This window comes from Mizuhopecten yessoensis, unplaced genomic scaffold (genome assembly GCF_002113885.1).
Source record: "Mizuhopecten yessoensis strain PY_sf001 unplaced genomic scaffold, ASM211388v2 scaffold523, whole genome shotgun sequence".
Classification (NCBI taxonomy): domain Eukaryota; kingdom Metazoa; phylum Mollusca; class Bivalvia; order Pectinida; family Pectinidae; genus Mizuhopecten; species Mizuhopecten yessoensis.
Window position 1 is genome coordinate 3,498 of NW_018403589.1, and position 27,875 is coordinate 31,372.

The window sequence follows — 27,875 nt, forward strand, 5'->3', positions numbered from 1 at the left end:
CGACCATCCACATGATTATCATAGAGTATATTTTATATCAGCATTATAATGCAGCTTGTTTATGTACGATCTTACTTATATGCATATATATATACTTTTCTTGAAATAGTCTGTAAATCAACCTTAAAGTGTACTTATGATGACGCAACAGAAGGATTTGTCTTGACCACAATGTACTGATTTTCTGAATATAACATATTTTGTACATGTACCATATTTTACACTGCATTTCCCCCAACTCTTTTCTAACTTCCCCTGTAATGTATCTCTATTCACGTCACTATCCCTAAGCTATAGTTGTTAATGTTAGTTTCGATGAAAGGTAACAGATTTATATAAGTGTATTAACACTTGCGTCTGTCTCCAATTCATTTATGCTCAATCATGTTTGTATTATGTATAAGACGTATGTAATGTAAATAAAATTAAAAAAATAACGAAATATGGTTAAATCGATCCAAACTTGCTATATCATGACGTCATTATAAACAAGAATCAGGCCAGGAAAAGATATGTTTAATACATAAAGAAGATATCACCCGCATTTAGAGGTTAATTGATTCATTTATTCAAAGATATATCTATTAATTAAAAACACGTTCTCTATTACATGGATTTCTCTGTTAAATTATTGGAGATATCCATGCTATTTTTAACTCAGTTAGAGATATTTCTGATACAAGTTAAGAGAATATAACATTAACTGACTAACTAAGCTGGTTTTAAGAGTAATATTTGTATCGTCTCTAAAACGTCACCTATAACAATTACATCGCCGTGTAATTTATAATAAAAAGGCTATCAATGTTATTCCCATACCATATTGGGTACTAGGTTATATATGGGGTAGAATATGGGAATCTAATCATATGTGCACCTCTGATATTATTTGATTTGAAATTAACTTTCCTTTTTATTTCTTACAAAATTAAAATATCAATTAAAAGAAAATCTGAGTTTAGCTTATGATTAAAGCAATTTTATTTTTCCTTTTTTTTTTATAAAACTTAATTATAAGACGCTCTTTTCTGTTATTATGTTAGGTTAAGTGCAGACAAAAAAAATAAAATGATTCGGCTGCGCATTTCACAATATTCTGCTAACAGCGAAAGATTTATAAAAAAATGTAGTTTGAATCAAATGTCTGACAATCCTAATTCTCACGTGTCTATTATTATTTTATTTTTATTCCAGATTTAGACATGATTATATTGATCACGCGCCGTATGCAAGAGTTCTGGTGATCCCGATTCAAGTTCCCGGATAATGACGTCAATTCTGCCTCATCCGCCATATTTAGTGTAAATTTACATTTTTGCAGCCTGAATAGATCGGTTGCCGCTAAGCAGAGGGGAGAAACTGTCCATTTGAGTTTAAAGCCTGTAAACTATAAACAAACATAATGTAAGTATGCAATGTCGAGTTTATTTGCACCGAATTTGTGGATTGCATGGAATTAATTTATGTCGGGAACCAATGTTTATCGATTTCCAGATTTCTTGACATTTCACATGATATAGGTAGAACTGTCAGTTTAGTGTCTCTGTCCAATAGAGGAGTTATATGCATGTAACAAATTCTACTAAAGAACAACCCAGATTGTGTGTATTCCCATTATATCATGTTGGCTATGCTCGCTCGGGGTTACATGTCAATAGAAATGTGACAGCTACAGTACAGTACTGTATTGATACAACCTGCATACCTTTATTGCACGTAATACTATCCTCGTTATGATATTCCTGTAGAAGTGTTTGTGGTAGTATTATTTAAAAGTCGGAATACATAAAGGAAATACGCCCCCCCCCCCCCCCCCCCCCCCCCCCCCCCCCCCCCCTCTCCAATCGCAACATCTCATTCTCCACCCACGCAAACATAATTATATACAATTGTACGAGGAGCCGGCTTTCTGATCACTGGTACAATACAGTACTTGTACATAGAGATGTTGTTGAGTTGAGTCCAATAGATAGCTGTCAGTGTCTTGTTGACAAATGAGTTGTTGAATTATTTTGATTACATACATGTATCTGATCCCTGAAGCACTTTAAGTTATTAATATCTGAAGGTTAGTCTTTCATCAAATACCATTCTGTGATCTCATTGCTTGTGTAATGTAATTTTATTTTCGCCATGTATCTTTTACCTGAATAAACAATACTATTATTATTATTGTAATCATATTTTTTAACTTCATTTATATTGATTCCTGATACTGGTCAGGAACTCGTGAAAGAGCAAGGTTGCCACTTGACTTCCTTGTAAATATAGAAACCTTTCAGTAATATATACTTATATTAAGTATATTTATATTTTCTATCTGGGAATTTACACTGGAAGATAAGGCAGGGTCTTGTCTTTATAGTGTAACTGGACTGGGTCGATCGTCCGGACCAGATAGCTCAATTTGGTAGAGCAACCGTCTTAAGTTCGGAGGGTCCCGGGTTCGAACCCCAGTATGGCCGTGCATTTTTCCTCTCCTGTTACATTTGGCGCCCAACGAAATATACCCACAGAAGGTGGTAGTATCTTCGGGGTCGAAGACTTTGATAAAGGAGGGATGAATGTAGTCGACTGGGTCGATTGTCGGTGACCAGATAGCTCAATTTGGTAGAGCAACTGTCTAGAGTTTGGAGGGTCCCGGGTTTGAACCCTGGTCTGGCCGTGCATTTTTCCTCTCCTGTTACAATAGAAAAAATGTCCCTTCAGAATTTACTTGGTTTGTCATCTGTACAATTTTCAAGGTTCTTGTGACATCCTTGTTAATGCTACTCTATATGCTATAAGTTGCAAGACAAGGGACAACAGTTCTCGGGTATTCCCCAGCAACAAGGAAGAACAGATTTTACTGTTACACAATATGCTGAGTCTGCACCTGTTTGGACCAGTTATCAGTTTGACAGCTGTGGCAAGTCACCAATACAATGGGTCTGGACCAGTTATAAGTTAACAGCTGTGACAGTCACCAATACAATGGGTCTGGACCAGTTACCAGTTTAACAGCTGTGACAGCATCACCAATACAATGGGTCTGGACCAGTTATCAGTTTAATAGCTGTGACAGTCACCAATACAATGGGTCTGGACTAGTTACCAGTTTAACAGCTGTGACACCTGCACATATATTTAGAATGTATAACGATATATTGCAATACAGAATGAATAAATTGTGATACGTATCCTGATATATTGTCATAGGAAGGATGTGCTCAATTTTATAATAAGTTGTTCTCAGAATGTTATCAAACTTAATTATAACACTTATCCTGATATATTGTCATAGGAAGGATGTGCTCAATGTTATAATAAGTTGTTGTCAGAATGTTATCAAACTTAATTATAACATGGATTTAAGATTTTCGTCCTACCAACCATCGATTACAAAATTTGAACTGATTCCCACCACTATTAAAAGCCTGTTTTGTGCTTATTTGGCATATATCTGTAAGAATTTGTAGTAATTTGCAAAGTTAAAACACCAAGAATATACATGAAAATAAGTTTTTGAAAAATATACCTGTTTCCCGATATATGGTGACAGCCCTAATTTATATGTCCCAAATATCGTAAACATGCACAATGATTCCAATATAACAGTTTAAAACCAAATTTGTCAATACATGTTCGTGTCTCTGAACTTCTCTAGTTATCTTATGTATTAAACAGTTCAATAATAGCTCTAGGGATGAAATATTTGTATTGCTATATGTAGCGTAATGATATGGTATAAATTAATATTACATAAGTGGAGAAGCTATATATAGTGGTACATATATAAGGAAGTTTTAAAATTATCCTTAATTGCTTAAATGCATGTATTGCCAGGCCATGCATTGTGACTGTGATAAACATGCATTATTATTAATATTTCAAGATATAAGGGGATGTAAATTTTGAACTTCAAATTATCTTGTGTATTTTTCAACAGAATTTGTGTACAAGTAAACAATTTTAAATTGATCTGAGATATATCTCGTATTTAGCCTGAGGTTTGAGTGTATAGGTTTACGCTTGATTGATAGCGATACATCCAGTCCTAGATGTACATGTGTATATATATTTATATACACTAAGGTATCTATTGTACCATGCATGTTGTGGCTCATCTATTACCCGTTTGTAATACATCACAGGATGACACATGTTTGAGACATTTGTTAGGTACATACTGGTTTAAATCATTTACCTCATGTTCTGGTATATGTCGATATTAAATGGTTAAGCTTATCATTAATATGATTCAACAAGCCATGGGCAGCAAATGTAAATGCCATGTCCAAATAAATCCAGTGTCATGTTATTTGAATCCATCCATTCGTGTGATTTCCTTTTATGGGATTGTTATACACTATTTACCATCAGGTCTGCGCAACCCAATCCCCAGAATCCCCAGGCTGGTCCTGGTGGGCCACCGTAAGTAAAACACCAACGCATGTGCATTACATGTTGTCCGAAATGCATACCTTTTTTTTCATTTTACAGAATTGGATGTTGTCCTGTTTGTACATTTTACAGAAATAGTAGATACTACCAGTTACAGATTTATATTTTGCCCTGTCATCATCGTTTACACTTACTGATCCATTAGACGTCCTGTTACTTCCATTTCAGCCTTTTTACTTAGTGCATGTAACAAAGTTTTTCAATAGGACTACTGATCACACAAAGTGTTAAAGGACGACAACATATTGAGACCCTGCAATGGCATGAAAATAGTGACGGAAAATCTGTTAGAAACTTTTCAAACATTTATGTTAATTGGTGGGCATTTGTAACCGGATGATAGCGTTTACTGATGTTTATAAATGATAACATTTGATAGTGAGTATGTGCACCATATGTCGTTGTTATTTAAGGAATAATTTAGTATTTTGGTCAGGTTATATTTCGGGTTTTTTCCTGTTTATTAGGGATGGGCCCTTTTAGTCTCAATTGAGAAGGAAATTAGCGGGAGTAAACTGCAAATTATGGGAATTAGGCATGAACATGAAATACTCTCAATTGGGAATGAGGCTCATTATCGGCCCATAAAAGTCCCCAGAAAAAACCCCACTGTAATTATGAATACCCCGGTAGATACATTTAACTCCAGTTTACAAGAAAAAGGTTATTTAGTGAGTATCAGTGTAGACTGTAAATAATTGTAGATCTATATTCACTCATTAATGTTATTATAAATTTAACTATGCTATGAATTTTACACAATTTAGCAAGTTGAATTATTTTATCATTTATTCACTTTATACAATATAATTTGTGTAAGATGACCCACTGACTTAAAATGATAATGAAATGATATTGATATGGCATTCAGATTATATATAATGATTTCACAATGGAGACGATTGATTAGGTCACTTCAAGTGCATGTTCTGCTATGATGTCCACTTTTATTTTGATTTTTTTTAAGATTTGTAAACTTGTTTCATAGGATGAAACTTGTTTGATATCTTATATTTATGTATATGTCATATTTATTCTTTATTTACATACTCTGTATCAGTGTATGTGTAAGGGGTAAGGTTAAACTTTTCTTGTTGGTCATCAGTTATTTAATCCTTTTGATAATTATTTTGTCACAGCCTCAGATATTTATCAGCAAATTAAATAGTCCCATCAATTAAATAATTACGAATCAGTTTCTCAAACACTCCCAACTTCCTAAACTCAAGTTTATCCTCATGAAAGCATTATTGTTTAAGAAAAATCTTGAAATAAGATAATCAGGAAATTTGATTAGCTTTGTTGATTACCCTGGGCAGGTAATGTTTCCTGAAGATTTTTTTTAGTTAAGAAATTACTTCAGAACTTGATCACTTATGCATGTAAGTGGAAAGTAAAAGTTCAGGGTATCAACTAAAAAGGATATGCAATATAGACCAATGAAAATCATCTATTAATTTTCTATAATCATTACCAAGACAATGATAATACATGTGACAATGTTGAATTGTTCAAGATTATTTAACAATCAATCTGCTATCCATGTCCATTGCATATTTGTTTATAATATTGTGAATTTATGTTTCATCCTCCACATATTTTCCTCTATTTTGTATGTAATGCACTTGTATTTTGTGTTGTAGGTATGCTTTCTGTTTTAGTGTAGAGGAAATGTTAATGTATGATTTTGTTCATGGTTTGATGAGGTGGAGACATGTATTTAATATAAAACATTGGCTGATGTACTTTACAAAAAATTGTGAATGTGAAATACATGGTAAAAGTTACTTGTACTGTACTACAGAAATTTGTTAAAATGATACTGTCAAATTATATGATATTATTGTAATTCCTGATAATGTATTAAACAAATTAGAATTTTTATCCATGGAATATCGTGCAAAGGTTCAAACAAAGTTTTTGTTGTATAATTTGAGTCACTACATATAGTTAGTACATTTATATCATGCTCTATGTTCCGTCTTTGCTTATTGCAGAGTTATCTTCTCTTGTGAGCAGGTATTGATTGTTACGTCAATGGTTTGTGAGAGTAACGTCATAAATTTTTGAGAAAGACGTAATTTTCTCACACAAACCAATGACTTAACAATCAATACCTGCTCACAAGAGAATATAACTCTGCAATACGAAAAGACGGAGTAGGCATTGATCCTCTTAGTTATGCAATATTCTTCTGTCAGGTAAATTATCATAAAATATGTATTGTTTTTGATTCGGACAATCTCAGCATGAGATGTTTATAATCGTAAACAAAAGACAAGTATGTATGATATATATAATGCACAAGCACACCTGTTCTACTTGTATTAAACATATGTGGTTTTGTCTACAGGTCGGCAGTTGGAGGTCCTGGGGGACCCCCCAATAACCCAACTCCAGCCCAACCCAGCAAACGGCTACAGCAAACACAGGCTCAAGTCGATGAGGTGCGTCTATATTTTTTTTATATTAATTTACAAATATCTTTACACATCTAACTAGTCAAGAAAAGGTTTATAATTATCATACAGCAAATATATTAACACTAAAGCATGTTTAAAATTGTGCAAACTTCATCTGGAGCTTAAATTTGTAGTGTGTTAATGTTGCAACATAGCAGTAGGTTAATACATATGTATGTTTTAAATCATGGGCTGTTTCAGTTTGTTAGATGGAAGGTTGGATCAGTTTCATTTAAATTTCTTTCCTGTTTGTCATTCATGCGTTCATTACATAAAGATAGAAAACTGTGACAATCTTACAACAGTCGCTGACCTTTATTGTAATCTACCACTAGGGGTATACATTCATTGTACGCGCATAAGTTTTGTGTCTTTCCTAAAGTACAAACATTTCATGAGGTACTTGGATCTGTTTATAATTTGTTATGTATTTAGGAGAGTTATTACTCCCTCTTTTAAGATTTATTACTATACAGTGTCTTACTGCAGAGGTGTACAATACCACTAGCACAATCCTGTGACTACACATATATTTTGTGCAGGGTTTGATGAAATATTTTAACAAGACATTTTCAAGATCAGATCCACCATTGATAACTTTACCTTCCAAGGACAGCGACAGTAACTTTGCATTAATTCATTCCTATTTGACCTGAAGCCCTTAGAGAATACATGTATATATCAAAATGTTTTTTTCTCTCCCAAAAAATATCAAATGAAAGAGATGATCATGGCATATTCACTGGAATTTCATATGAAAGTTACTACTGTTAATAAAATACAGACACAATATCTGAAATCTTTATAATCAAGAAATTACTACTGTTGGTAAAATACAGACACAATATCTGAAATCTTTATAACCAAGAAATTACTACTGTTGGTAAAATACAGACACAATATCTGAAATCTTTATAACCAAGAAATTACTACTGTTGGTAAAATACAGACACAGTATCTGAAATCTTTATAACCAAGACATGCTGTTATACTGTATGTGACTTACTGTTGGCAGGTTGTGGACATCATGAGAGTGAATGTGGACAAGGTGTTGGAGAGAGATCAGAAAATTTCAGAACTTGATGACAGAGCAGGTTTGTTATTTAGATGAGACTAAAAAAATTGCAACTTGATGACGATTTAATTTTGTGGTGTACCTTTAGCTATATCTACTATAAATTAAAAACTTGATGACAATTTAATTTTGTGGTGTACCTATATCTATTGTAAATTAAAAACTTGATGACAATTTAATTTTGTGGTGTACCTATATCTATTGTAAATTAAAAACTTGATGACAATTTAATTTGGTGGTGTACCTTTATCTATTATAAATTAAAATTTCAAAGATTTATTCTCATTGTTCTGCTTCCATGGGAAAACATAAATTATTTAAGTAGCTTCATTGTTGTAGCTAGGTTCACATAAAATTGTTCAATTTAATAGTGTATTTTACAGATACGAGGTTTATAATTATCACAGGATTTATCAGATGAAATATTTTGAGAAATAGACTGGGTCCAAATAAGAAAAATTATCTGCAGAACTAGATTCTTATTACAATATGGTATCCTCACAGCTATGGGATGCTGACGCTAGCTAGATCCTGATCAGAACCTGATCGTTGCTGGTTATTTGTTATAGATGCTCTACAGGCGGGGGCCTCTCAGTTTGAGGCGAGTGCTGGCAAGCTCAAAAGGAAGTTCTGGTGGAAGAATTGCAAGGTATGTCTTGTAAAGAAAAGTTATTAAAAATATTAGTGATTAAATAAAGTGATAGGACATGTAAAATATGAATGCATTCCAGGTAGTGCTTTAATTTCATGGTATCAAAGTTTGGATCTTTTGTTCATGGAATAATCTTTCTTGGTTTAATTGAAGTACTGATCAAAACCAGTTTTTTTATTGAGGAGCAATCCTTTTTGTGGTTTATATGTTACATATATTTTTGGTCTGTGAATATAGCAACACTAAAACCTTTATGAAATATCAGGAAGTAGTATTGTTAATCTGCAGTAAAATATGTTACTTTTTTACAAAATTTTAAGTACAAATTTTTAAATTGTTAATGCAGATAGTAAAAACATGATACTGACACTGGAACGAGTTTAAGAACTTAGCGATGATAAGATTGTGTAATGATTAATCCTGATTGATAAGACTAACGAGTCAGACGTGGATACGGGGTCAAAAGTTCAGTCTGAATATAACAAAACTGGAGATGTGTAAAACTAGGTAAGATGAATTAACATCAGCACATGTACAGTATTGTGGTACGAGTGACAAGGGAGATAATTCTGTGCTGATTTACAGATGATGATAATTCTGGGGAGTATAATTGCTGTAATAGTAATTATAATTGCCGGTGAGTGTTAGAAGATAATTGTTGTCAAAGTTTATGTTGTACACACTGGCTTTGTATTGCACTGAAATATTGTCTTGTTGGATTTTCTTTTTAAATTCATTTATTTCTACATATATAGAATTATTGAATTTTCTTTAAACTTAACATGGGAATCATGTTTTGAAGTTGAAGAAAAAAATGTTTTGATTAAGATATATTTTCCTCTGAAAATATTTATTCTGTTTCAAATAAAGGTCTTGATAACTTATTCATTATGTAGTGGTTTAAAACACACTTTGCAGAAAGTGTATACACATACCAACCTGAACATTTGAGCATAGAACTATGATAATTAAAATCTAGACTGGTCAGTCTAGTTTCCATTTACGGTGAAAGCCATTATGTCGGAGACAGTTTTTAAGTTTCTGTGATTCTGGCACACTTTGTAAATGGTCACAAGTTTTTTTGTATTTTTTTTAGTGTTTTTTTTTAGATAAATTTTTGTAGACTTTAAATACATTAAGTACTGAGAGACTATTCACATGTATTGAAGCAGAATATAAGTATATAAGAATAGGCCAACTACTGAGCATAATGTCTCAATCATGTTAGTTCAGAAGGCCTTAGCAAATACTGTTACCACTTAATGGGTTGCAGACAGTCTAACATTTGAAAGATCCTTGTTAGAGAGTATTTGAAAAATGAATTAATTTAATAAATATTAGAGCTGGATATTGCAAAGTAATTGTATAACATTTTTATGCAACATTTTGGTCATATTCAATAATATATATTGATATGTAATATATTGGCGATATTGTCTCTCTCTAATAGGACAGTCTGGCAGCAGAGTGCTTATTAAACCATTGTAATAGAAAAAAACCAAATATGTCAATATGACATAGTAAAAATGAAATTGATTTTGAATGTTGAGTGCAGACATGATCAGTATGTTCAGAATGACAAGCAGTTAGATAAGGTTTCTGATAGTAAAGAAGTCTGCTAAAATGAAGAAGGAATATGCTTAAAGCTAAAACTGCAGGTGTAAAACCATTAATAAATTCCCCCAGAAACTATGAGATAGGTATGGCAGTTCTGTGGTAAATAATCAAATATAGCTATACTTCACTTCCTGTTCACAAGGGGAAGGAATCCTGTTCACCAGGCAAGGGGGAGGGACTCACAGGGGTTGGTGAAGGAAAGAAGTGCTTTAAAAAGGATTCCCTTTAATAGGAAAGCTATTAATCCCCTTAAAAAAAGATTCCCTCAAAAAACAGTTTCTGTTTGAATAATTGTGTTGACCTTTTTTTATGCAAAAAGCTCTATTAATTTCTTAATGTTGTAGTAGATCTTATTGTGAATGCTTTCTAATATAATTTGCCATGCCATATTTTACCCGTGTGATTCTGACATGAAGGGAGGTGAACCAAAATTCCCCTGATACAAGTATTTTTAATGAAGCCACCTCCATATCAAGCCAGTGTTGTTTGGGACATATACTGGCCCTTTACTAAGTGTTCAAGTAATCTCACAATCCAGCCACTTTTGATTGGAACAAATTTGAAGGTGGATGCACTGTTGAAGCTCAGCTGTATGAATCAATGAGTTAAGTCCCTTCTTACATGAACTCCTTAATACCTGTTGTGGGTTAATCATGGGTAAACTATGGTGTATTTTGTTGTCAACATTTATTTTTGTATTTTTTGTTTGCATTTGATGTTGTCCCTTTCAGATGTGGTTGATACTGATAAGTATTATTGTGGTAATAATCATCATCATTGCTGGTAAGTAAAAGTGGACATTGCTTCACCTACCCAGACACTCTACCCCAGGGATCTATCTCAGTGGACATTACTTCACTGTCCCAGACACTATCCCCTAGGAATTCTACCTCAGTGGACATAGCTCCACCCTCCCAGACACTATCCTCCAGGGATTCTACCTCGGTGGACATTCCCTTACCCTACCAGACACTCTACCCCAGGGATTCTACCTCAGTGGACATTCCGTCCCCCTCCCATACACTCTACCCCAGCTATCCTCCAGGGATTCTACCTCGGTGGACATCCCCTTACCCTACCAGACACTTTACCCCAGGAATTCTACCTCAGTGGGCATAGCTCCACCCTCCCATACATTCTACCCCAGGGATTCTCCCTCAGGGGAAATCCCCTTACCTACCAGACACTCTACCCCGGGGATTCTACCTCAGGGAACAGTCCCTTACCCTACCAGAAACTCTACCCCAGGGATTCGACCTCAGTGGACATTCCGTCCCCCTCCCATACACTCTACCCCAGCTATCCTCCAGGGATTCTACCTCGGAGGACATTCCCTTACCCTGCCAGACACTCTACCCCAAGGGTTCTACCTCAGTGGACATTCCGTCCCCCTCCTCACTGTCCCAGACACTATCCCCTAGGAATTCTACCACAGTGGACATAGCTCCACTTTGCATTTGATGTTGTCCCTTTCAGATGTGGTTGATACTGATAAGTATTATTGTGGTAATAATCATCATCATTGCTGGTAAGTAAAAGTGGACATTGCTTCCCCTACCCAGACACTCTCCCCCAGGGATTCCACCTCCGCGGACATTCCCTCACCCTACCAGACACTTTACCCCAGGAATTCTACCTCAGTGGGCATAGCTCCACCCTCCCATACATTCTACCCCAGGGATTCTACCTCCGGGGACATTCCCTTACCCTACCAGACACTCTACCCCAGGGATTCCACCTCAGTGGACATTCCCTCACCCTACCAGACACTTTACCCCAGGGATTCTACCTCGGTGCACATTACTTCACCGTCCCAGACATTCTCCACCAGGGATTCTACCTCAGGGGACATTCCCTCACCCTACCAGACACTCTACCCCAGGGATTCTACCTCAGGGGACATTCCCTTACCCTACCAGACACTCTACCCCAGGGATTCTACCTCAGGGGATATGACTTCACCGTCCCAGACACTCTCCCCCAGGGATTCTACCTCGGAGGACATTCCCTTACCCTACCAGACACTTTACCCCAGGGATTCTACCTCGGTGCACATGACTTCACCGTCCCATACACTCTCCCCCAGGGATTCTACCTCAGTGGACATTCCCTCGCCCTCCCAGACACTCTACCCAAGGGATTCTACCTCAGTGGACATTCCCTTACCCTACTAGACACTCTACCCCAGGAATGTTACCTCAATGAACATAGCTCCACCCTCCCAGAGACTCTACCCAAGGGATTCTACCTCAGTGGACATAGCTCCACCCTCCCATACATTCTACCCCAGGGATTCTACCTCATTGTACATTCCCTCCCCCTCCTAGACACTCTACCCCAGGGATCATACCTCAGTGGACATTCCCTCACCCTCCCATACACTCTTCCCCAGGGGTTCTACCTCAGTGGACAATTAACCCTCCTAGACACTCTACCCCAGGGGTTCTACCTCAGTGGACATTTAACCCTACCAGACACTCTACCCCAAGGGTTCTACCTCAGTGGACAATTAACCCTTCCAGATACTCTACCCCAGGGATTCTACCTCAGTGGACATTACTTCACCCTCCCAGACACTCTACCCTAGGGATTCTACCTCAGTGGACATTCCCTTACCCTAACATACACTCTACCCCAGGGACTTAACCTTAGTAGACATTCCCTTACCCTACCAGACACTCTACCCCAGGGACTTTACCTTAGTAGACATTCCCTTACCCTCCCAGACACTCTACCCCAGGGATTTTACCTCAGTGGACATAGCTCCACCCTCCCAGACACTCGACCCCAGGGACTTTACCTTAGTAGACATTCCCTCACCCTCCCAGACACTCTACCCCAGGAATTTTACCTCAGTGGACATTCCCTCATCCTCCCAGACACTCTACCCCAGGGATTCTACCTCAGTGGACATTCCCTTACCCTACCAGACACTTTACCCCAGGGATTCTACCTCAGTGGACATTCCCTCATCCTCCCAGACACTCTACCCCAGGGATTATACCTCAGTGGACATTCCGTCCCCCTCCCATACACTCTACCCCAGGGATTCTACCTCAGTGGACATTCCCTCACCCTCCCAGACACTCGACCCCAGGGATTATACCTCAGTGGACATTCCATCCCCCTCCCATACACTCTACCCCAGGGATTCCACCTCAGTGGACATTCCCTCACCCTCCCAGACACTCGACCCCAGGGATTATACCTCAGTGGACATTCCGTCCCCCTCCCATACACTCTTCCCCAGATTCCACCTCAGTGGACATTCCCTCACCCTCCCAGACACTCTACCCCAGGGATTATACCTCAGTGGACATTCCGTCCCCCTCCCATACACTCTTCCCCAGGGATTTTACCTCAGTGGACATAGCTCCACCCTCCCAGACACTCTACCCCAGGGATTCTATCTCAGTGGACATTCCCTCACCCTCCCATACACTCTACCCCAGGGATTCTACCTCAGTGGACATTCCCTCACCCTCCCATACACTCTACCCCAGGGATTCTACCTCAGTGGACATTCCCTCACCCTCCCATACACTCTACCCCAGGGATTCTACCTCTGTGGACATGGCTCCACCATCCCAGACACTCTACCCCAGGGATTATACCTCAGTGGACATAGCTCCACCCTCCCAGCCACTCTACCCCAGGGATTCTAAATCAGTGGACATTCCCTTACCCTACCAGACACTCTACCCCAGGGACTTTACCTTAGTAGACATTCCCTCACCCTCCCAGACACTCTACCCCAGGGATTCTATCTCAGTGGACATTCCCCCACCCTCCCATACACTCTACCCCAGGGATTCTACCTCAGTGGACATAGCTCCACCATCCCAGACACTCTACCCCAGGGATTCTACCTCAGTGGACATAGCTCCACCCTTCCAGACACTCTACCCCAGGGATTCTACCTCAGTGGACATTCCCTTACCCTACCAGCCACTCTACCCCAGGGACTTTACCTTAGTAGACATTCCCTCACCCTCCCAGACACTCTACCCCAGGGATTCTACCTCAGTGGACATAGCTGCACCATCCCAGACACTCTACCCCAGGGATTCTACCTCAGTGGACATTCCCTCACCCTCCCAGACACTCTACCCCAGGGATTCTACCTCAGTGGACATAGCTCCACCATCCCAGACATTCTCCCCCTGGGATTCTACCTCAGTGGAAATCCCCTTGCCCTCCCAGACAATCTCTCCCAGGTGTTCTACCTCAGGGATTTCTACCCCAGTGATTATGTTATTGGCTAGTAATATCAATTGATAAAATTCTTTAGTGCTTTGAAGTAATCCCCATATCAGACATATTAAGTAACAACATACCACTGTAAACGTATGGAGAAATCTCACAAATTGTCACTCTTTGAATCGAACACAATGTTCAGAATATCATTCACTTAACATTCACTGTAAAGTTGATGTTTTGACCATGACTAGATCTGCAGATACAATATAACCTGGGGTAGAGATATGTCTGGGTGTAACAACAATGCATTGCATGCCTTTTGTGTTAACAGATTAAAACTAACCCAAAATTACATGTCTATCAGGTGTGTTTGTTTCTGCTTGTATTATAAATATTATAAAAAAGATTGCCTAACACATTTATGAAAATTGCGTTGATCTACAGGTGATTGTACTAACCTACTCTCTGTCTGGAGAGCTTTGAAATCTTACCAGATGACCTCCTTGTCTGACCTTTTCAATCAACAATATTTCGTGAAAACGATAATGTCATCCAATAATTACAGTGGAGGTTATCTGGTAGTTTCTTGTTGTGGTGCCTCGGTGGTAGCTGTGATCACTAACGCGCACACTCATTACTACTGTGTGCCATTCTCCCAAGAATTTCGGTTCGATCCCCAAAGGTGGCGGAAAAAAGAGACTGATGTCTGATAGAGTTAGTTGTTATCCCTCCGATGGCATTGTAGTTTCCCCCCCCCATGGGTTTTCCTCCCATCACAAAAAACAACATTTGTTCCCTTAGTGGCATTGTGATAAAAGCTCTGCAGAGCAATATTTGTTGGTGACAATATTAATGTACACAATGTTAAATATCATTTTTTTGTCATTAAATACATGAGTTGCTAGTTCTTTCATGTATATAAACCAATACTGTCATTGTGTCACCTGATACAGGTGATAAGTACCTATAACAAATATGTACAATAAATGCTTGTTTAATGCTAACGATGTACAGGTAAGTGGTGCAATGGTAAACATCAGAAAAGTATTATATAATATGCTAATAAGTAACATTGTCAGTTAACTGTATGCTAATTTGGTCAGCAGAACACAGTAGAATTTTGAAATGTAAGCATGTCCTTTATTATGTTGTTGTGCAGTGTTTCTAGACAAGTGAGGTTCCGGTCACCAAAGTTGACGTTGGTACTTTCTTTTTTAAACTAAATTTTGGAGATGAAAATAAAAGTGACTGTTATTTCTAGTGACATTTTCAGTCAGTGGTGTTTCAAAAAGCAATTTTCCTGTATCTCAATTAACTAAACCAATGACTTATAGGTGTCAAAAGATCAGAATATGATTAGACTGAAAAGTCCTGAAGCCTGTGTAGAGATGTACAATCACTGATAAATTGAGACTGTAAAAATGAAACGCCATTACATACTTATTACATTTAAATGTACTTACATGCAAGTGAGCAAAGGGTTGATGAGTTTTCCACTAATTAAGGTGCCTGTAAATTGTGTTAGGTACAGCAGTATGGTGTGTGTTGTTGAGCGTGTTACTAATTCTAACATTTTCCTGTTTTATTACAGTGTGGGTGGGAACATCCTATAGTTAAACGAGAAGTAAGCTGGATGTCATGTAGATGGTTCCCTGTCTTATAAAACCCTGCTTGTTGAATATCTTCTGTAAATCGTAAATTTTTGCCTCACCAATTGTTGCCAGCTTTGCAAGCTGGCCTTTCGTATGCGATTGCATTGGCTGACATTATCTTAAAGCTACATGACTTTGTCTGTCCTGATTTTGTGCCTGTGCTAAACTTTCTCTCGTTTTGTTGTTCCATGGCGACGGCAAAAATTTCCGTTTTATGGTATGTCTGTATCAATATGCCACATACGTTACCATAGTTTTGTATCCCTGGTGTTAATATTGTCCTAGTACCACTCGTGGTGCACTATATACCTACAGTGTGTACTATCATGTTAGTTGAGTATTGTCCTAGTGTCATTAGTTCTGAACTATAATGTATACTATATCATCTGTCACCGTTTTAGTGTCTGTAGCAGTAGGGATATATAATATATATAATATATGCAATGTATACCTGGTACCTAGATATTCTATTTTCAAATTTAAAATCAATTTAATTCCTTATTGATATCATAGGAAATAGATTTAGTCACTGTTTTGAAAATTGTTAAAGACAAAAAATATATAAGGTAGTGTGAATTGAGGGATGAATTTGTCAGTTAGAAATGTTACAAACCAGAAAATTACAATTGTTTACCTGATACATCAGTGTGTGTTATGTATAATGTGAATAGAAATGTATCTGTCAATGTATTTGGCATATTGGTCTGGCAAGTCTTTGGGGTCGGATGTAAATCTATTTTTTAAGCTCACAGGTACACCAGTTCTTGTTTATATATAATACCGTCAACCAAATAGCAGAAATTGTTATAAGTAAGAGATAAGGCAAAAACAAAACTGGTGTGCAGTGCCTGCCCTGAATGTGTTTATCCTCACACCCTACCCTATGATGACTGGGCCTGTGAGTTTGGTCCACTATCGATATGGTGGGGAGGAAAACGAGTCATAGTCGCAGCAGGTATACTGGTGTCGTGACATTGGGGATACATAGACATATGGTCAGCCACCTGTCAATGATTACAATTGACTTCACTTCAACAAGGCCTTGATGAAACATTAACAAAACTATCATTTTGCTAAGCATTAAACATGGACCTGTTCTTAATGCTCAATTAATTCTGAATCATATCTGATGATACTGATGAAAATATTTCTAAAGGGAGGTAACTTTAAATATGAATCTAATCATGAAACCAGGGTATACCATGTAAGGCAGAGTATAACTTGAACACAAATCTCAGGTAACATAACTCTTACTCAAAACATGCACATTATGTGTAATATAGCATATAATCTTTACTTACACAAAATACAGGTAAAATGAAAGGTATCAGATAACCTCTAGGTAGATAATAACACAAATCAAAAGTTTATTTTATAAAGTAGCATATTATCTAACTCTAACACAGATCAAAGATATAATGTGTTACAATAGCATGTAGTTTAAGGGAGATACCTCTACCATAAATCACAGATTTAATGTGATCGGAAGCATACAACCTAAGTCTTTAATAGGTAGCTTGACCTTACATGTCTAAGTATCGGTATGGTTTGGTATACACACAAACATGTTCAGTACACAGCATATGATGTATGTCAATGTAAATAGTCGTGCATTCTACATGGTTGTCTCCCTTGGAACCTGACCTATATTTAGATGTTTGTTCTAGGCCTGTTGTTGATAGAGGAGAAAGGTCAAGGTCACATAGTCAGTCAGCTTCTGATGTTGATTTTGGCCATACAGTTGAATTGTTATCTAGCATAATTTAAATTGGTGAATTGTCAGACCTTATAACTTCTTTATACCTCTTCTGTGATGGTCCAGATTCTTAAATTCTGTTAGAACGCTTAAAATAAATGATACATAATAGTGGCCATAAGCATCCTCAAAATTTGTCATGACTTATTGAAGGGGTGCTGAAAACATAAAAAAGGGATTCCCCCTGGAATTTTGATGATAGGTCACAGGATAAGATTGAATTGCTAAATGTCATTTAAGCACAACTTTTATGTGAATGTTTGAATTCGTAAAAAAAAACCAAGACGACGGCTAACTGAAAGTGCTTGAAATGTAAATGTACTTTGCTCAAACATGATTTTTGACTTCTGACACCGACCATATAAAATACATTGTATGTGTGTCACATGCATGATATGTAATATTTAACCCAGACAGAAAAGTACTTCTATTTCTGGATAACAAGATCATACAAGGAACATTTATTTACACCAAAATTTATGAGTAATCATTTATTTACCAATTAATTGAATAGCATTTAATGATTAATCCATTAATTAAATGGCATTTAATAGTTATTTAATTAATGCCATTTCATGATTTTATTAATTACTCATTAATAAAATGTTGTTAGATGACACGACAGCTTAAGAACTTGTCAGTTTGAAGGGCTACATATTTTGCTGTTGGACTGGAGTCGGACATGACTACCAAGATCAAATTGCTTATCAATACATTTCCTTATTTGAAATTAATTAAAGGAGTCATTTTCCTCTGTACTGCCAAGTTTGTGATATTTAGTGTGTTTGGTGTTTTTAGAAATAACTGAGTTCTTAAATCAACAATAATTTATGTGTAAGTTTAAAGGGACAAACAAATTTACTAAATGTCTTTCAGTTCTTAATGGACACATCAGACTGAGTTTGAAATTTCCAATGTCATTTTATTGGCTATCAACTTTTACACGCTGTGGACAGTTTTGTTAACTGCCGTTACATTCAAATCATTGAAGTCTTAGAAGAAATTATCTGATTTGTTGGAAAGTCAGCTATTTTGGCGAGAATGGCATTAATATAGGTCAGATACTGAGAGATTAAAGGATATCCTAGACTGGTATTTTTGGTTTACAGACCACAGATCAGGTAATAAGTTTAGTGTACTACATATAGTTAAAGGAAAACATGTTTTTGCTGTGAAATTACAATTGTAACATGCTGTGTAAATTTGGAATGTCCCGTTATGTTTGTGGTATTTCCAGATTTGTTTCTCTTTGGAATTGGTTGTATTTATTGTAGACCTTGTTAATTTGATGACTACATATATAACATCCTGTTGTATGTGTATAAACTCTATTAGCAGGAGTAGCAGGTTTTATGTCTCTTGTCTCTTGCCAGTCTATACAGAGTAAGAGATTCTGTTTGTCCCGTCTAAGCTCTCATCATTTCCAAATCACATGTATATAATTTTAACCTATAAAAAAATGGTTTATCAAACTCTTCTACATGTGCATATAACTGTTTTTTATCCACTCGCTGCATTACGTTACCAGCCTATTGTTTCGGAATTTTCTGTACAATGTGAAGCCATCTTCTTTTTGAAACCATTGCGCTCAGTCACTGCTTACTTGTCAAGGTCACAAGCTACTCTGTAAGGCTGAGGTGTTGAGCCATTGTGACAGTGTACTTATAGGTCATGGTCCTATATCAAGACAATACATGAAGGTCATAATCTTACTTAGGTGTAATATGTGAACTGAAGGTCACAAACTTACTAAAGTGCAAGGTGAAGGTCACAGACGTAGGTGTATCATGAAAGTCCCACGCTTTACTGAGGTGTAGCTTGAAGGTCACAGACTTACGGAGGTGTAAGGTGAAGGTCACAGACTTATAAGTGTATCATGAAAGTCACCGGCTTACTGAGGTGTAGCTTGAAGGTCACAGACTTAAGGAGGTGTAAGGTGAAGGTCACAGACTTATAGGTGTATCATGAAAGTCACCGGCTTACTGAGGTGTAGCTTGAAGATCACAGAGTTTCAAAGGTGTAAGGTGAAGGTCACAGACTTACAGAAAGTGTAAGGTGAAGGTCAGTCTATCTGAGTTGTGATGTGAAAGCCGAGTTGTAGTATAGCCAGATCTAATGTTTGTCATTTTAACTGATTGTCTTTCAATAGATTGTTCTTTTATGTATTGTAAGGCATACATGTACTTTCATACCAAAAAGTCTTTAAATTCACTTGCTAAAATTTGTAGAACAATTTATGGAATTGGAACATTTTAGTAAACAGATAGTGTCATATATCAGGTCAAAGTGCATGTACTGAATAAGTGACCTTAATAACATGACCTTCACGAAGACGAATGACCTGCATAACAAATAGATGACCTTTTCAATGGCTACACCAATATGTTTTACAGGGGTTTGTGACGTTATGTATATATGTTGTAATATAACATTAATGGCTCTATCTCTCTCCTATATATGCTGCCTACAGTTTGGGCTTACTCCAAATACGCCGGCTAACACTGGTGAGCTTCCATTTCTATGTCACCAGTGTCGCCAGTTTCTTTTTATTGGCATGATTGATTTAGTGTTGTGCTCTTTCTATTTTTGTGGGTTAAATAAATAAGTTGTGTGAAGCATATTTTTTTAATGTTTCATAGGAAACAACTGGCCACTTTTATAGGCTTCTGTAATTTGACACATTCTCTATTTGTCTGACTTGGTTAGTGATTGTCATACTAAGTTGATACATCATTCCCTTTCTCCTGCATGCTCTACTACATTTCATTACACACTTTACAGTACGAACTGGACATTTTTAGCAAAATATTTCAATTTAGGGTTTAGGAAATGGCAGTGTCCGTTACTCCTATCTGCTCTGTCTTGCTCTACCTTTCGTACTGTATTTATAATTTGACATGGATACTCCAGTCATTGTCACTACAAGTGTACCTCATTTAAAACTTCCTTTATGTGAAGATGACTTCCTGTAAAGAATTCCTCATCCACAATTCCGACAATACATAGTAAACCCAGTACAAGGAAGTCCTCATCACTGACTACTGGTACAGTGTTAACTACTCGGTGTGTATTAATATTGTTTCCACCCTATTGTGATAGATGCACTTTAGTCATTTATTATATTTGATAATTAGTATAAAGTGAGCATGCTCTTTGATAAAAATATGTTTAATGTTTTTGATAATTATACTATATTATAAGGTTAGTTTAAATGGATTTTGAGCATGATTACCAAGATTTTTCAAAAACATGTGTATATTAATTGATGTAAGCATTATAGTCTAAATGATATTGACTTGTTGCCTTGTTTAAGTTATATGACCTTGTCCTTGTGACCAAGCTTTAATGATTTGACCTTGCGACCAAGCTTCAATGATGTGACCTTGTGACCAAGCTTTAATGATGTGACCTTGTGACAAAGCTTTAATGGTGTGTCCTTGTGACCAAGCTTTAATGATGTGTCCTTGTGACCAAGCTTGAATGATTTGACCTTGTGACCAAGCTTAAATGTTTTGACCTTGTGACCAAGCTTTAATGATGTGACCTTGTGACAAAGCTTTAATTATGTGTCCTTGTGACCAAGCTTTAATGATGTGTCCTTGTGACCAAGCTTTAATGATTTGACCTTGTGACCAAGCTTAAATGTTTTGACCTTGTGACTAAGCTTTAGTATAATGACCTTGTTATGATGATACATGTATCACAGTGCTTTTATAATGTCTATATTAAGGATTATACCTTGTGACCTTGTTTAATGATTTGACCTTAACTTGATTAAACAATATGACCTTGTTTTAAGGATGTCATATTGTTTTAATGTCACTTTAATGTGACCCTGATTGAAAGATGTGACTGACTTTGTATCCTGATTTTGTTATGATCCTTTTAAGACTTGCTATGCTATAGTTACGGATCATAACATGTAGGAGTTTAAACAAATATCCAATCTGTTTGGATACAAAGTTGTATAATAATCTAATATAGAACTGATTGACAGGAAATTATATGAAAATAAGTTTCTTTGTGCATGTAGTTTGATTGCACAAAATTAAAGTTTCAACTTTGAAGAAGTCACTGCATGTCTAGGATTTAGATTAGTATCTTATCTTACTTCTGTTAAAATATGAATAATGTACATGAATTATAATCCCCTTTAATTAACTGAACTACTAATTACCACCCTTGCACTAACTGTAACCCCTAATATACTCACTGCCCCAGTTACTAGGATATTGAACCATGAACCACTTCCATGAAGATTTATAGGTCATAGAATTCATTTCATATTTGAAATGTGAAATAGGTTTGAATTTTTCTTCATTTTAGCATCTGTATATATAATGTGATTTCATTTAACCCTTAGAAAAAAAAAATTAAGTAAAAATGTAAGTCTTTGAAATAAGGTTTTTTTTCAAGTTTTTATATGATAACTACTTTCTTATATTTTTCGTCACTGCTGACAGAACGGTTAAAAGTGATATACATGTATTTAAAACCTGTTCAATGTGATATACATGTATTTAAAACCTGTTCAATAACATTCATTTACAATTTCCACTGTAAAATCTATTTATTATACAAAGACATTTAATGTTAAAATCATTCAATTAAATTTTAAACCAATTTAATTGGGTCCTGATCATAGTTGTCATATATAATGGTTGGCTGTGTTGAGATGAGTCAACAGGTCACACTTTATTGACATTGCCCTCTTGGGGACTCCTCACTGAATAAAGTAGGTATATTATATTTCTGTTACTTTATCATAGGGTACCATGGGAACTATTTCATAGTAAGTTCAACATTTTTATGATGTACTGATGAATATTTTCATTTGGAGAAGAGTGTACACAGTCAACTGTCTTTGAAGTTGTTTTATCATTGCAATGATAACTAATTTGAATGTCTTAATTAGTTGTATAAAAAAATTGGTTAGTCCCCAAAAAATCAACCGTAATATAGCAGATCTGGTGTTACTTAACCTGTTTCGTGTTAAATAAGGCAACATTTAATTTGCTTGTTTTCTGTTACAGTTTGGGTGGCGACAAGTCAAGGAAGCAGTTCACCAACGCCCACTCCTAAACCTTGATCTTCTGGACTGCAGACCTCTGGTGTAAACACTATAAACATAATCTCTCTCACTGGTCAGTGGATTATTGCTGACCAGTATCTTCTTTACTCTCCATCAGAACAATGGGAACACTTTTCCTTTTTCCTATGTATTGAAGATTTGTGTCATTTACACATGTGTGTTTGACATGTCAACCTGTTATTGTTGAAAAAATATTTTTAATGTGGTTCCTTAACATCCCTCAGGGACATCTGTCATTAACAAAAATATTGTAATTGACACGTTTCTTTGGTATGTTTGTTGGTTACATCTATGTCATCAACATGTTTGGTGTTACATCTATGTCATTGACATGTTTGGTGTTACATTTGTCTCATCTGTGTCATTGACATGTTTGATGTTACATTTGTCTTATCTGTGTCATTGACATGTTTGATGTTACATTTGTCACATCTGTGTCATAGACATGTTTGATGTTACATTTGTCTCATCTGTGTCATTGACATGTTTGGTGTTACATCTATGTCATTGACATGTTTGGTGTTACATTTGTCTCATCATTGACATGTTTGATGTTACATTTGTCACATCTGTGTCATTGACATGTTTGGTGTTGCATCTGTGTCACTGACATGTTTGGTGTTGCATCTGTCTTTAACATGTTTGGTGTTAAATCTTTGTCATAGACATATGTTTTGTGTAAATCTGCATCATTTACATGTTTATTGTAACATCAATGTCACTGACATGTTTGCTGTCACTCTGTATCAAGTTATCTAGAAAGGGCTAGGAGTGTTTCTATTGATCTTGACATGAACTTTAGTGTTTACAAATATTAATCTAAAATAGTGTAGTTAAGGAGGAAATTTGATATGTGCTGCCCTCTTCTGTAGGGTGCAGTATGTAGTAAGAGAAATACTCTGCTAGCAGTAAGGGGAGACAACTAGATAGATGCCACAGATGTTGGGTGTACGGTGTAGAGAGAGAAGTAGTACATTACATTTCAGTCATATTTATTGTTATACTGTATATATTATCATACCATTGGATGAGGAAGATCCTGAAAGCACTGTTGTTGTGGTAGTACATGTGCTCATTGATAATAGTTTTTCAGGCACTGACATTAAAAACACTGCTTAGTGTAGTTCTTTCCTGACTTCCTTTGCAACTTAAGTTTTGAATTAAGGTTTACTTCAATGATAAAGTATGAATCTAGCTGATTATAACTGCAGTCTAGTTTGTTGCATTTAGTTTACAAGTTTGATAGTTTTGATTAAATTGAAAAAAGAGAAATTTGGTGGAAGTTGTAGTGAAACTGAGGTGATCTTCTCAAAATTAGTTTGTGTATACTGTCATACTGTCATACTGTCATACAATGTATTGGTAAAGTGAAACGGGATGATAAATTTGCCGTGAGATAGATTATCTGTTAATGTTACAGAATCTATACTTCTCTTCAAACGTTATATCATGATTAACAACTTCCTTCAGTCACAGGTGTTTATATATATATGGAGCCTGTGCGTTACGGTTGTGATGTTACCTATAGGTCAAAGGTCATGTCAAAGCTTTTAAATCCTATGATTTATAACAGAATCATAATAAGTAGTTAAATAAACATACGCAAATGTTGATGTTTTAAGATTTCATTGTTGTGTGTTTTTTCTTATTTAGTTGTAAACAGAATCTCCATCATGCTGTGTAGTCCACCTATACCATATCATTATCAAACTTGACAAGTTCGGCAAGGTTCCAGGCCATTCTGAGGTGACCTTGGGATATTGTACTTGATTTTGCTCATTCTAACATGTACCACGGTAACAAGCTTAATCATTCATTCCATCCATGCTATATTATGGGCAAAAATTGACAATAAAGTAGTCAGAATTGATTTAACATTACTAAGTAAAAATCAGGAATTAACAGTTTTAGGAATGTAAGGGGCCTCTGGTTTGACTATTGCATATATAGTCTTGTCTGGAGTTGATGTGTAAAACATGTTCAAGAAAACTTTCTTACAATACTTCCAGCTGCCGTTGATTGTCCTTTATTTAGACATTTGTCTGCGAGAATGTCCCTCACTAAGATATATAGTTAATAGGATCACAAACACGATTTATGAATACAAAATGGTTTTCTCTGAGAGGACCCATTGCTTTAGTCCCTTTGTGTCTTCTGTGTTTATGTGTGTCTACCTAGGTTTTGCATCCATTTCTCCTGTGGATAATTCATATTGTATTAGAGGCAATTGTTAGGTAGAGAGTTGTCTCCCTTCAATGTATAAATATATATTTATTCAATACACAAATTGTCCAAAACTATGGAATAGACATTGTATAAAAATAGACTGAACAAGTGTTGGAAACAAATGATACTTAGTTGTGTATAATATTATTTAACTCATTCACCCCTGATGACACATTTGAACTCTTCCAACTCAAAGGTTAGAATAGTTCATTATGAAATTTCAGGGGTGAATGAGTAAACAGGTGTTGGCGAGATCCTACCTTTAATGGTAGTAAGTGCTACTTTATGAAATGAGAAAAGAAGTTTAAATCATTGTTGTGATATGTTCTGAGAAGTTTGCTACACTTGGCTTTAAGTTAAAGATATTTTCATGGAACTATTGGGGTGACACAAAAAAAAACTTCCGTTTTCACCAGTGGACAGCGGGATGCTGTAGAGGTTGTCTCTTGATCATCAAGCAATAACAGAGTGAAATCCTATACTGTAAGCTATCAGCTAGAAAGTCTGAAGCATTAAAATGTAAAGATACATTCCTCATTGGTAGCCAAGTGTAGTTGAATCTTGACAGGTGTCATCTTGACAGGTGTCATCTTGACGTCTTGAGAAAGAGGTGTAGTTATATTTGACAGATGATGTCCTGACATAAAAGTGCATACACAGAAATATAGCATTCCAGACATTATGTTACATATTGGTTTAGTTAGTTTATCAATTCATTGTTCTCCATCACATTGTGTCTAACGTCGGATATGTACATGAAGTAACCTCAAACAACTAAACTTTGTCTTTGCTGATTGTGATTACAAGGGTGGGTTTCTTTTGAATACATAATGTATATGTTACTGAAGGTTTTGAACACAAGTGAATTTGCTGTCAAAGGAAAGCAGCTGTAGGATTTATCATTGTCCAGATAATTAGCCTGTGACTGTCCAGTTGCTCAAACATTCCTTGGCTTAAGGTTGAGTAAACTTTCCTTGTGGATGTGTTTAAGTTATAATAAATCTATAACAATTTCCCAAATATATGACATTATCAGGTACTAGGTACTGTAAAAGTGGACATTTGGTTAGTAAATTTTCATAATGACACACCAAGAAATCTGCATAACAGTAGCATTGTCAATGCAAACATGTTTACACCAGGAAAAGCTTGCGGACCTCCCACATGGGATCCTCTCTTCCCCACCCACCCCCAAAAATATCTACTTTCACAGTACATCTTGGATGTAATGTGCCATATTTGGTAAGCTGGTGATAGAGGTTTATAAGGTCAAAGGTCATCCTATCTGTAGAAAATGTCTAAAAATGTTTCTATGCATTCCATCTTTTAGTATAGTTTGAAACGGAATATTTCAATAAAACTTAATTTTATTAATTTCATTACGGACCAAAACGCTTACAAGTCACCAAAACAGTTTCTCTAGCGATACAAAAGTGACCTATAAAAATATCAAAACTTAAAGCCGACAACTTCACCTTAATGCTGTGTATTCTGAGCCATTGTGCAATACTAAATCTGCATGTATGATTAATTGTGTATGTTCAATGAGATGCAGTGATATTCTCTGAAATATTGCTGCTGGAGTGACACTGACCGATCTTTATTTTGTAGTAGCTTGCTCCCATAATGCAAATTGTTTCAAATTCATTTTTGTTTTTAAAATTTGTTAATAATTATCAACACATATGTGTGTACATAATATATTATTTAGTTATATATATATATATATAAGAATCTTGTTGATGCGTTTGATGTAAAGTATGTGTTAAGTTGTTGTGAGTTAGCGATCATATAATGTGTAACGAATCTTAGGCCACTGTAAATCGGGAGAGAGCGCACTAGTAAATTGTTTATGTGCCCTTTATTTGGTCATTTCAAATTCATGGGTTATCAGACGAGATTATTTGGGAAAATATCAGTCTTTCTGCAGGCTTGTTACCCTGTCAAGTCTCATAAGTCTAAAATCCCTGATAAAAATCATCAAAAAAATGGTTGATAAAACTGAACAGATCCGTTGTAGGTGTTTGTTTGAACTGCGAAAAGGTCACAAGTTTGGTGTTGTTGATTTAAAATCCAAAAGTGAGAAAATATGATATCTTTAAAGAAATCTGTAAACAAACTTGAGATATCCATAAGTTATCTATTAGAAAATTATATATATATATATGTATATGGAACTTGACCAAAAGGGAATTTTGTAAATGTGTGTAAAGAAATTGCCGAATTCTGATCGGTGTATGTTTACACTCGACCAACATGTGATGTATGCGACATACAGTGTGGGTACTTGTATAATACTATTATCTTGTATATTTTATTTATGTGATCTTTAATATGCCTGATACATGTTTGCTGAAAATTCACAAATTCAAGAACCGTTGACATTTGAGCAATGTTCATGTTGACAAATCACAAGATTCAAATGAGAATAAATCCAGCTAAAGAATGAACTATTCTAGGTTAGCCGATAAGATATAATTTACATTACAATGTAATAGAATGTCTGCACTTGTATATTGTGAATTTTCTGCCAGTAACTGGGCCCACTGAGGCTGCATAGTGTAAAAGGTAATGTTTTGTGTGTTATGGTTCCGTTTAGGTCTTGTGATTCCAACTGTTATTGTATTAGTATTCACCAACATGTTTCCACCGTTTCTGTAACGGATCTGAGGAAATAAATGCATCTGTGTACATAGCTTA

The 27,875-nt window shown here is 36.0% G+C and overlaps 1 protein-coding gene across 10 annotated transcripts; it reads left to right on the plus strand.

The window, feature by feature from the left end:
- The first annotated feature begins 1,236 nt into the window (after nt 1-1,236).
- Nucleotides 1,237-27,875, plus strand: LOC110450062 (synaptobrevin-like). Of its 10 annotated transcripts, none has more exons than XM_021497351.1 (8): nt 1,237-1,404; nt 4,363-4,413; nt 6,797-6,890; nt 7,921-7,999; nt 8,550-8,629; nt 9,218-9,269; nt 16,041-16,073; nt 22,891-23,238. In XM_021497351.1, coding segments are annotated over exons 1-7 (384 nt in total). In that variant the 5' UTR covers nt 1,237-1,402; the 3' UTR covers nt 16,067-16,073; nt 22,891-23,238. The 10 variants fall into 10 exon arrangements, with proteins under 10 accessions (XP_021353026.1, XP_021353020.1, XP_021353043.1 ...); XM_021497345.1 differs by lacking the exon at nt 9,218-9,269 and adding an exon at nt 10,981-11,032 and having other exon boundaries at nt 22,891-22,979; XM_021497368.1 differs by lacking the exon at nt 9,218-9,269 and adding an exon at nt 11,726-11,777 and having other exon boundaries at nt 22,891-22,979.

Coding starts and splice junctions, on each gene's coding strand:
- LOC110450062 (XM_021497320.1), top strand. Junction 4,414..6,796: donor GCTGGTCCTGGTGGGCCACC/GTAAGTAAAACA, acceptor TTTTGTCTACAG/GTCGGCAGTTGGAGGTCCTG. Junction 6,891..7,920: donor CACAGGCTCAAGTCGATGAG/GTGCGTCTATAT, acceptor TACTGTTGGCAG/GTTGTGGACATCATGAGAGT.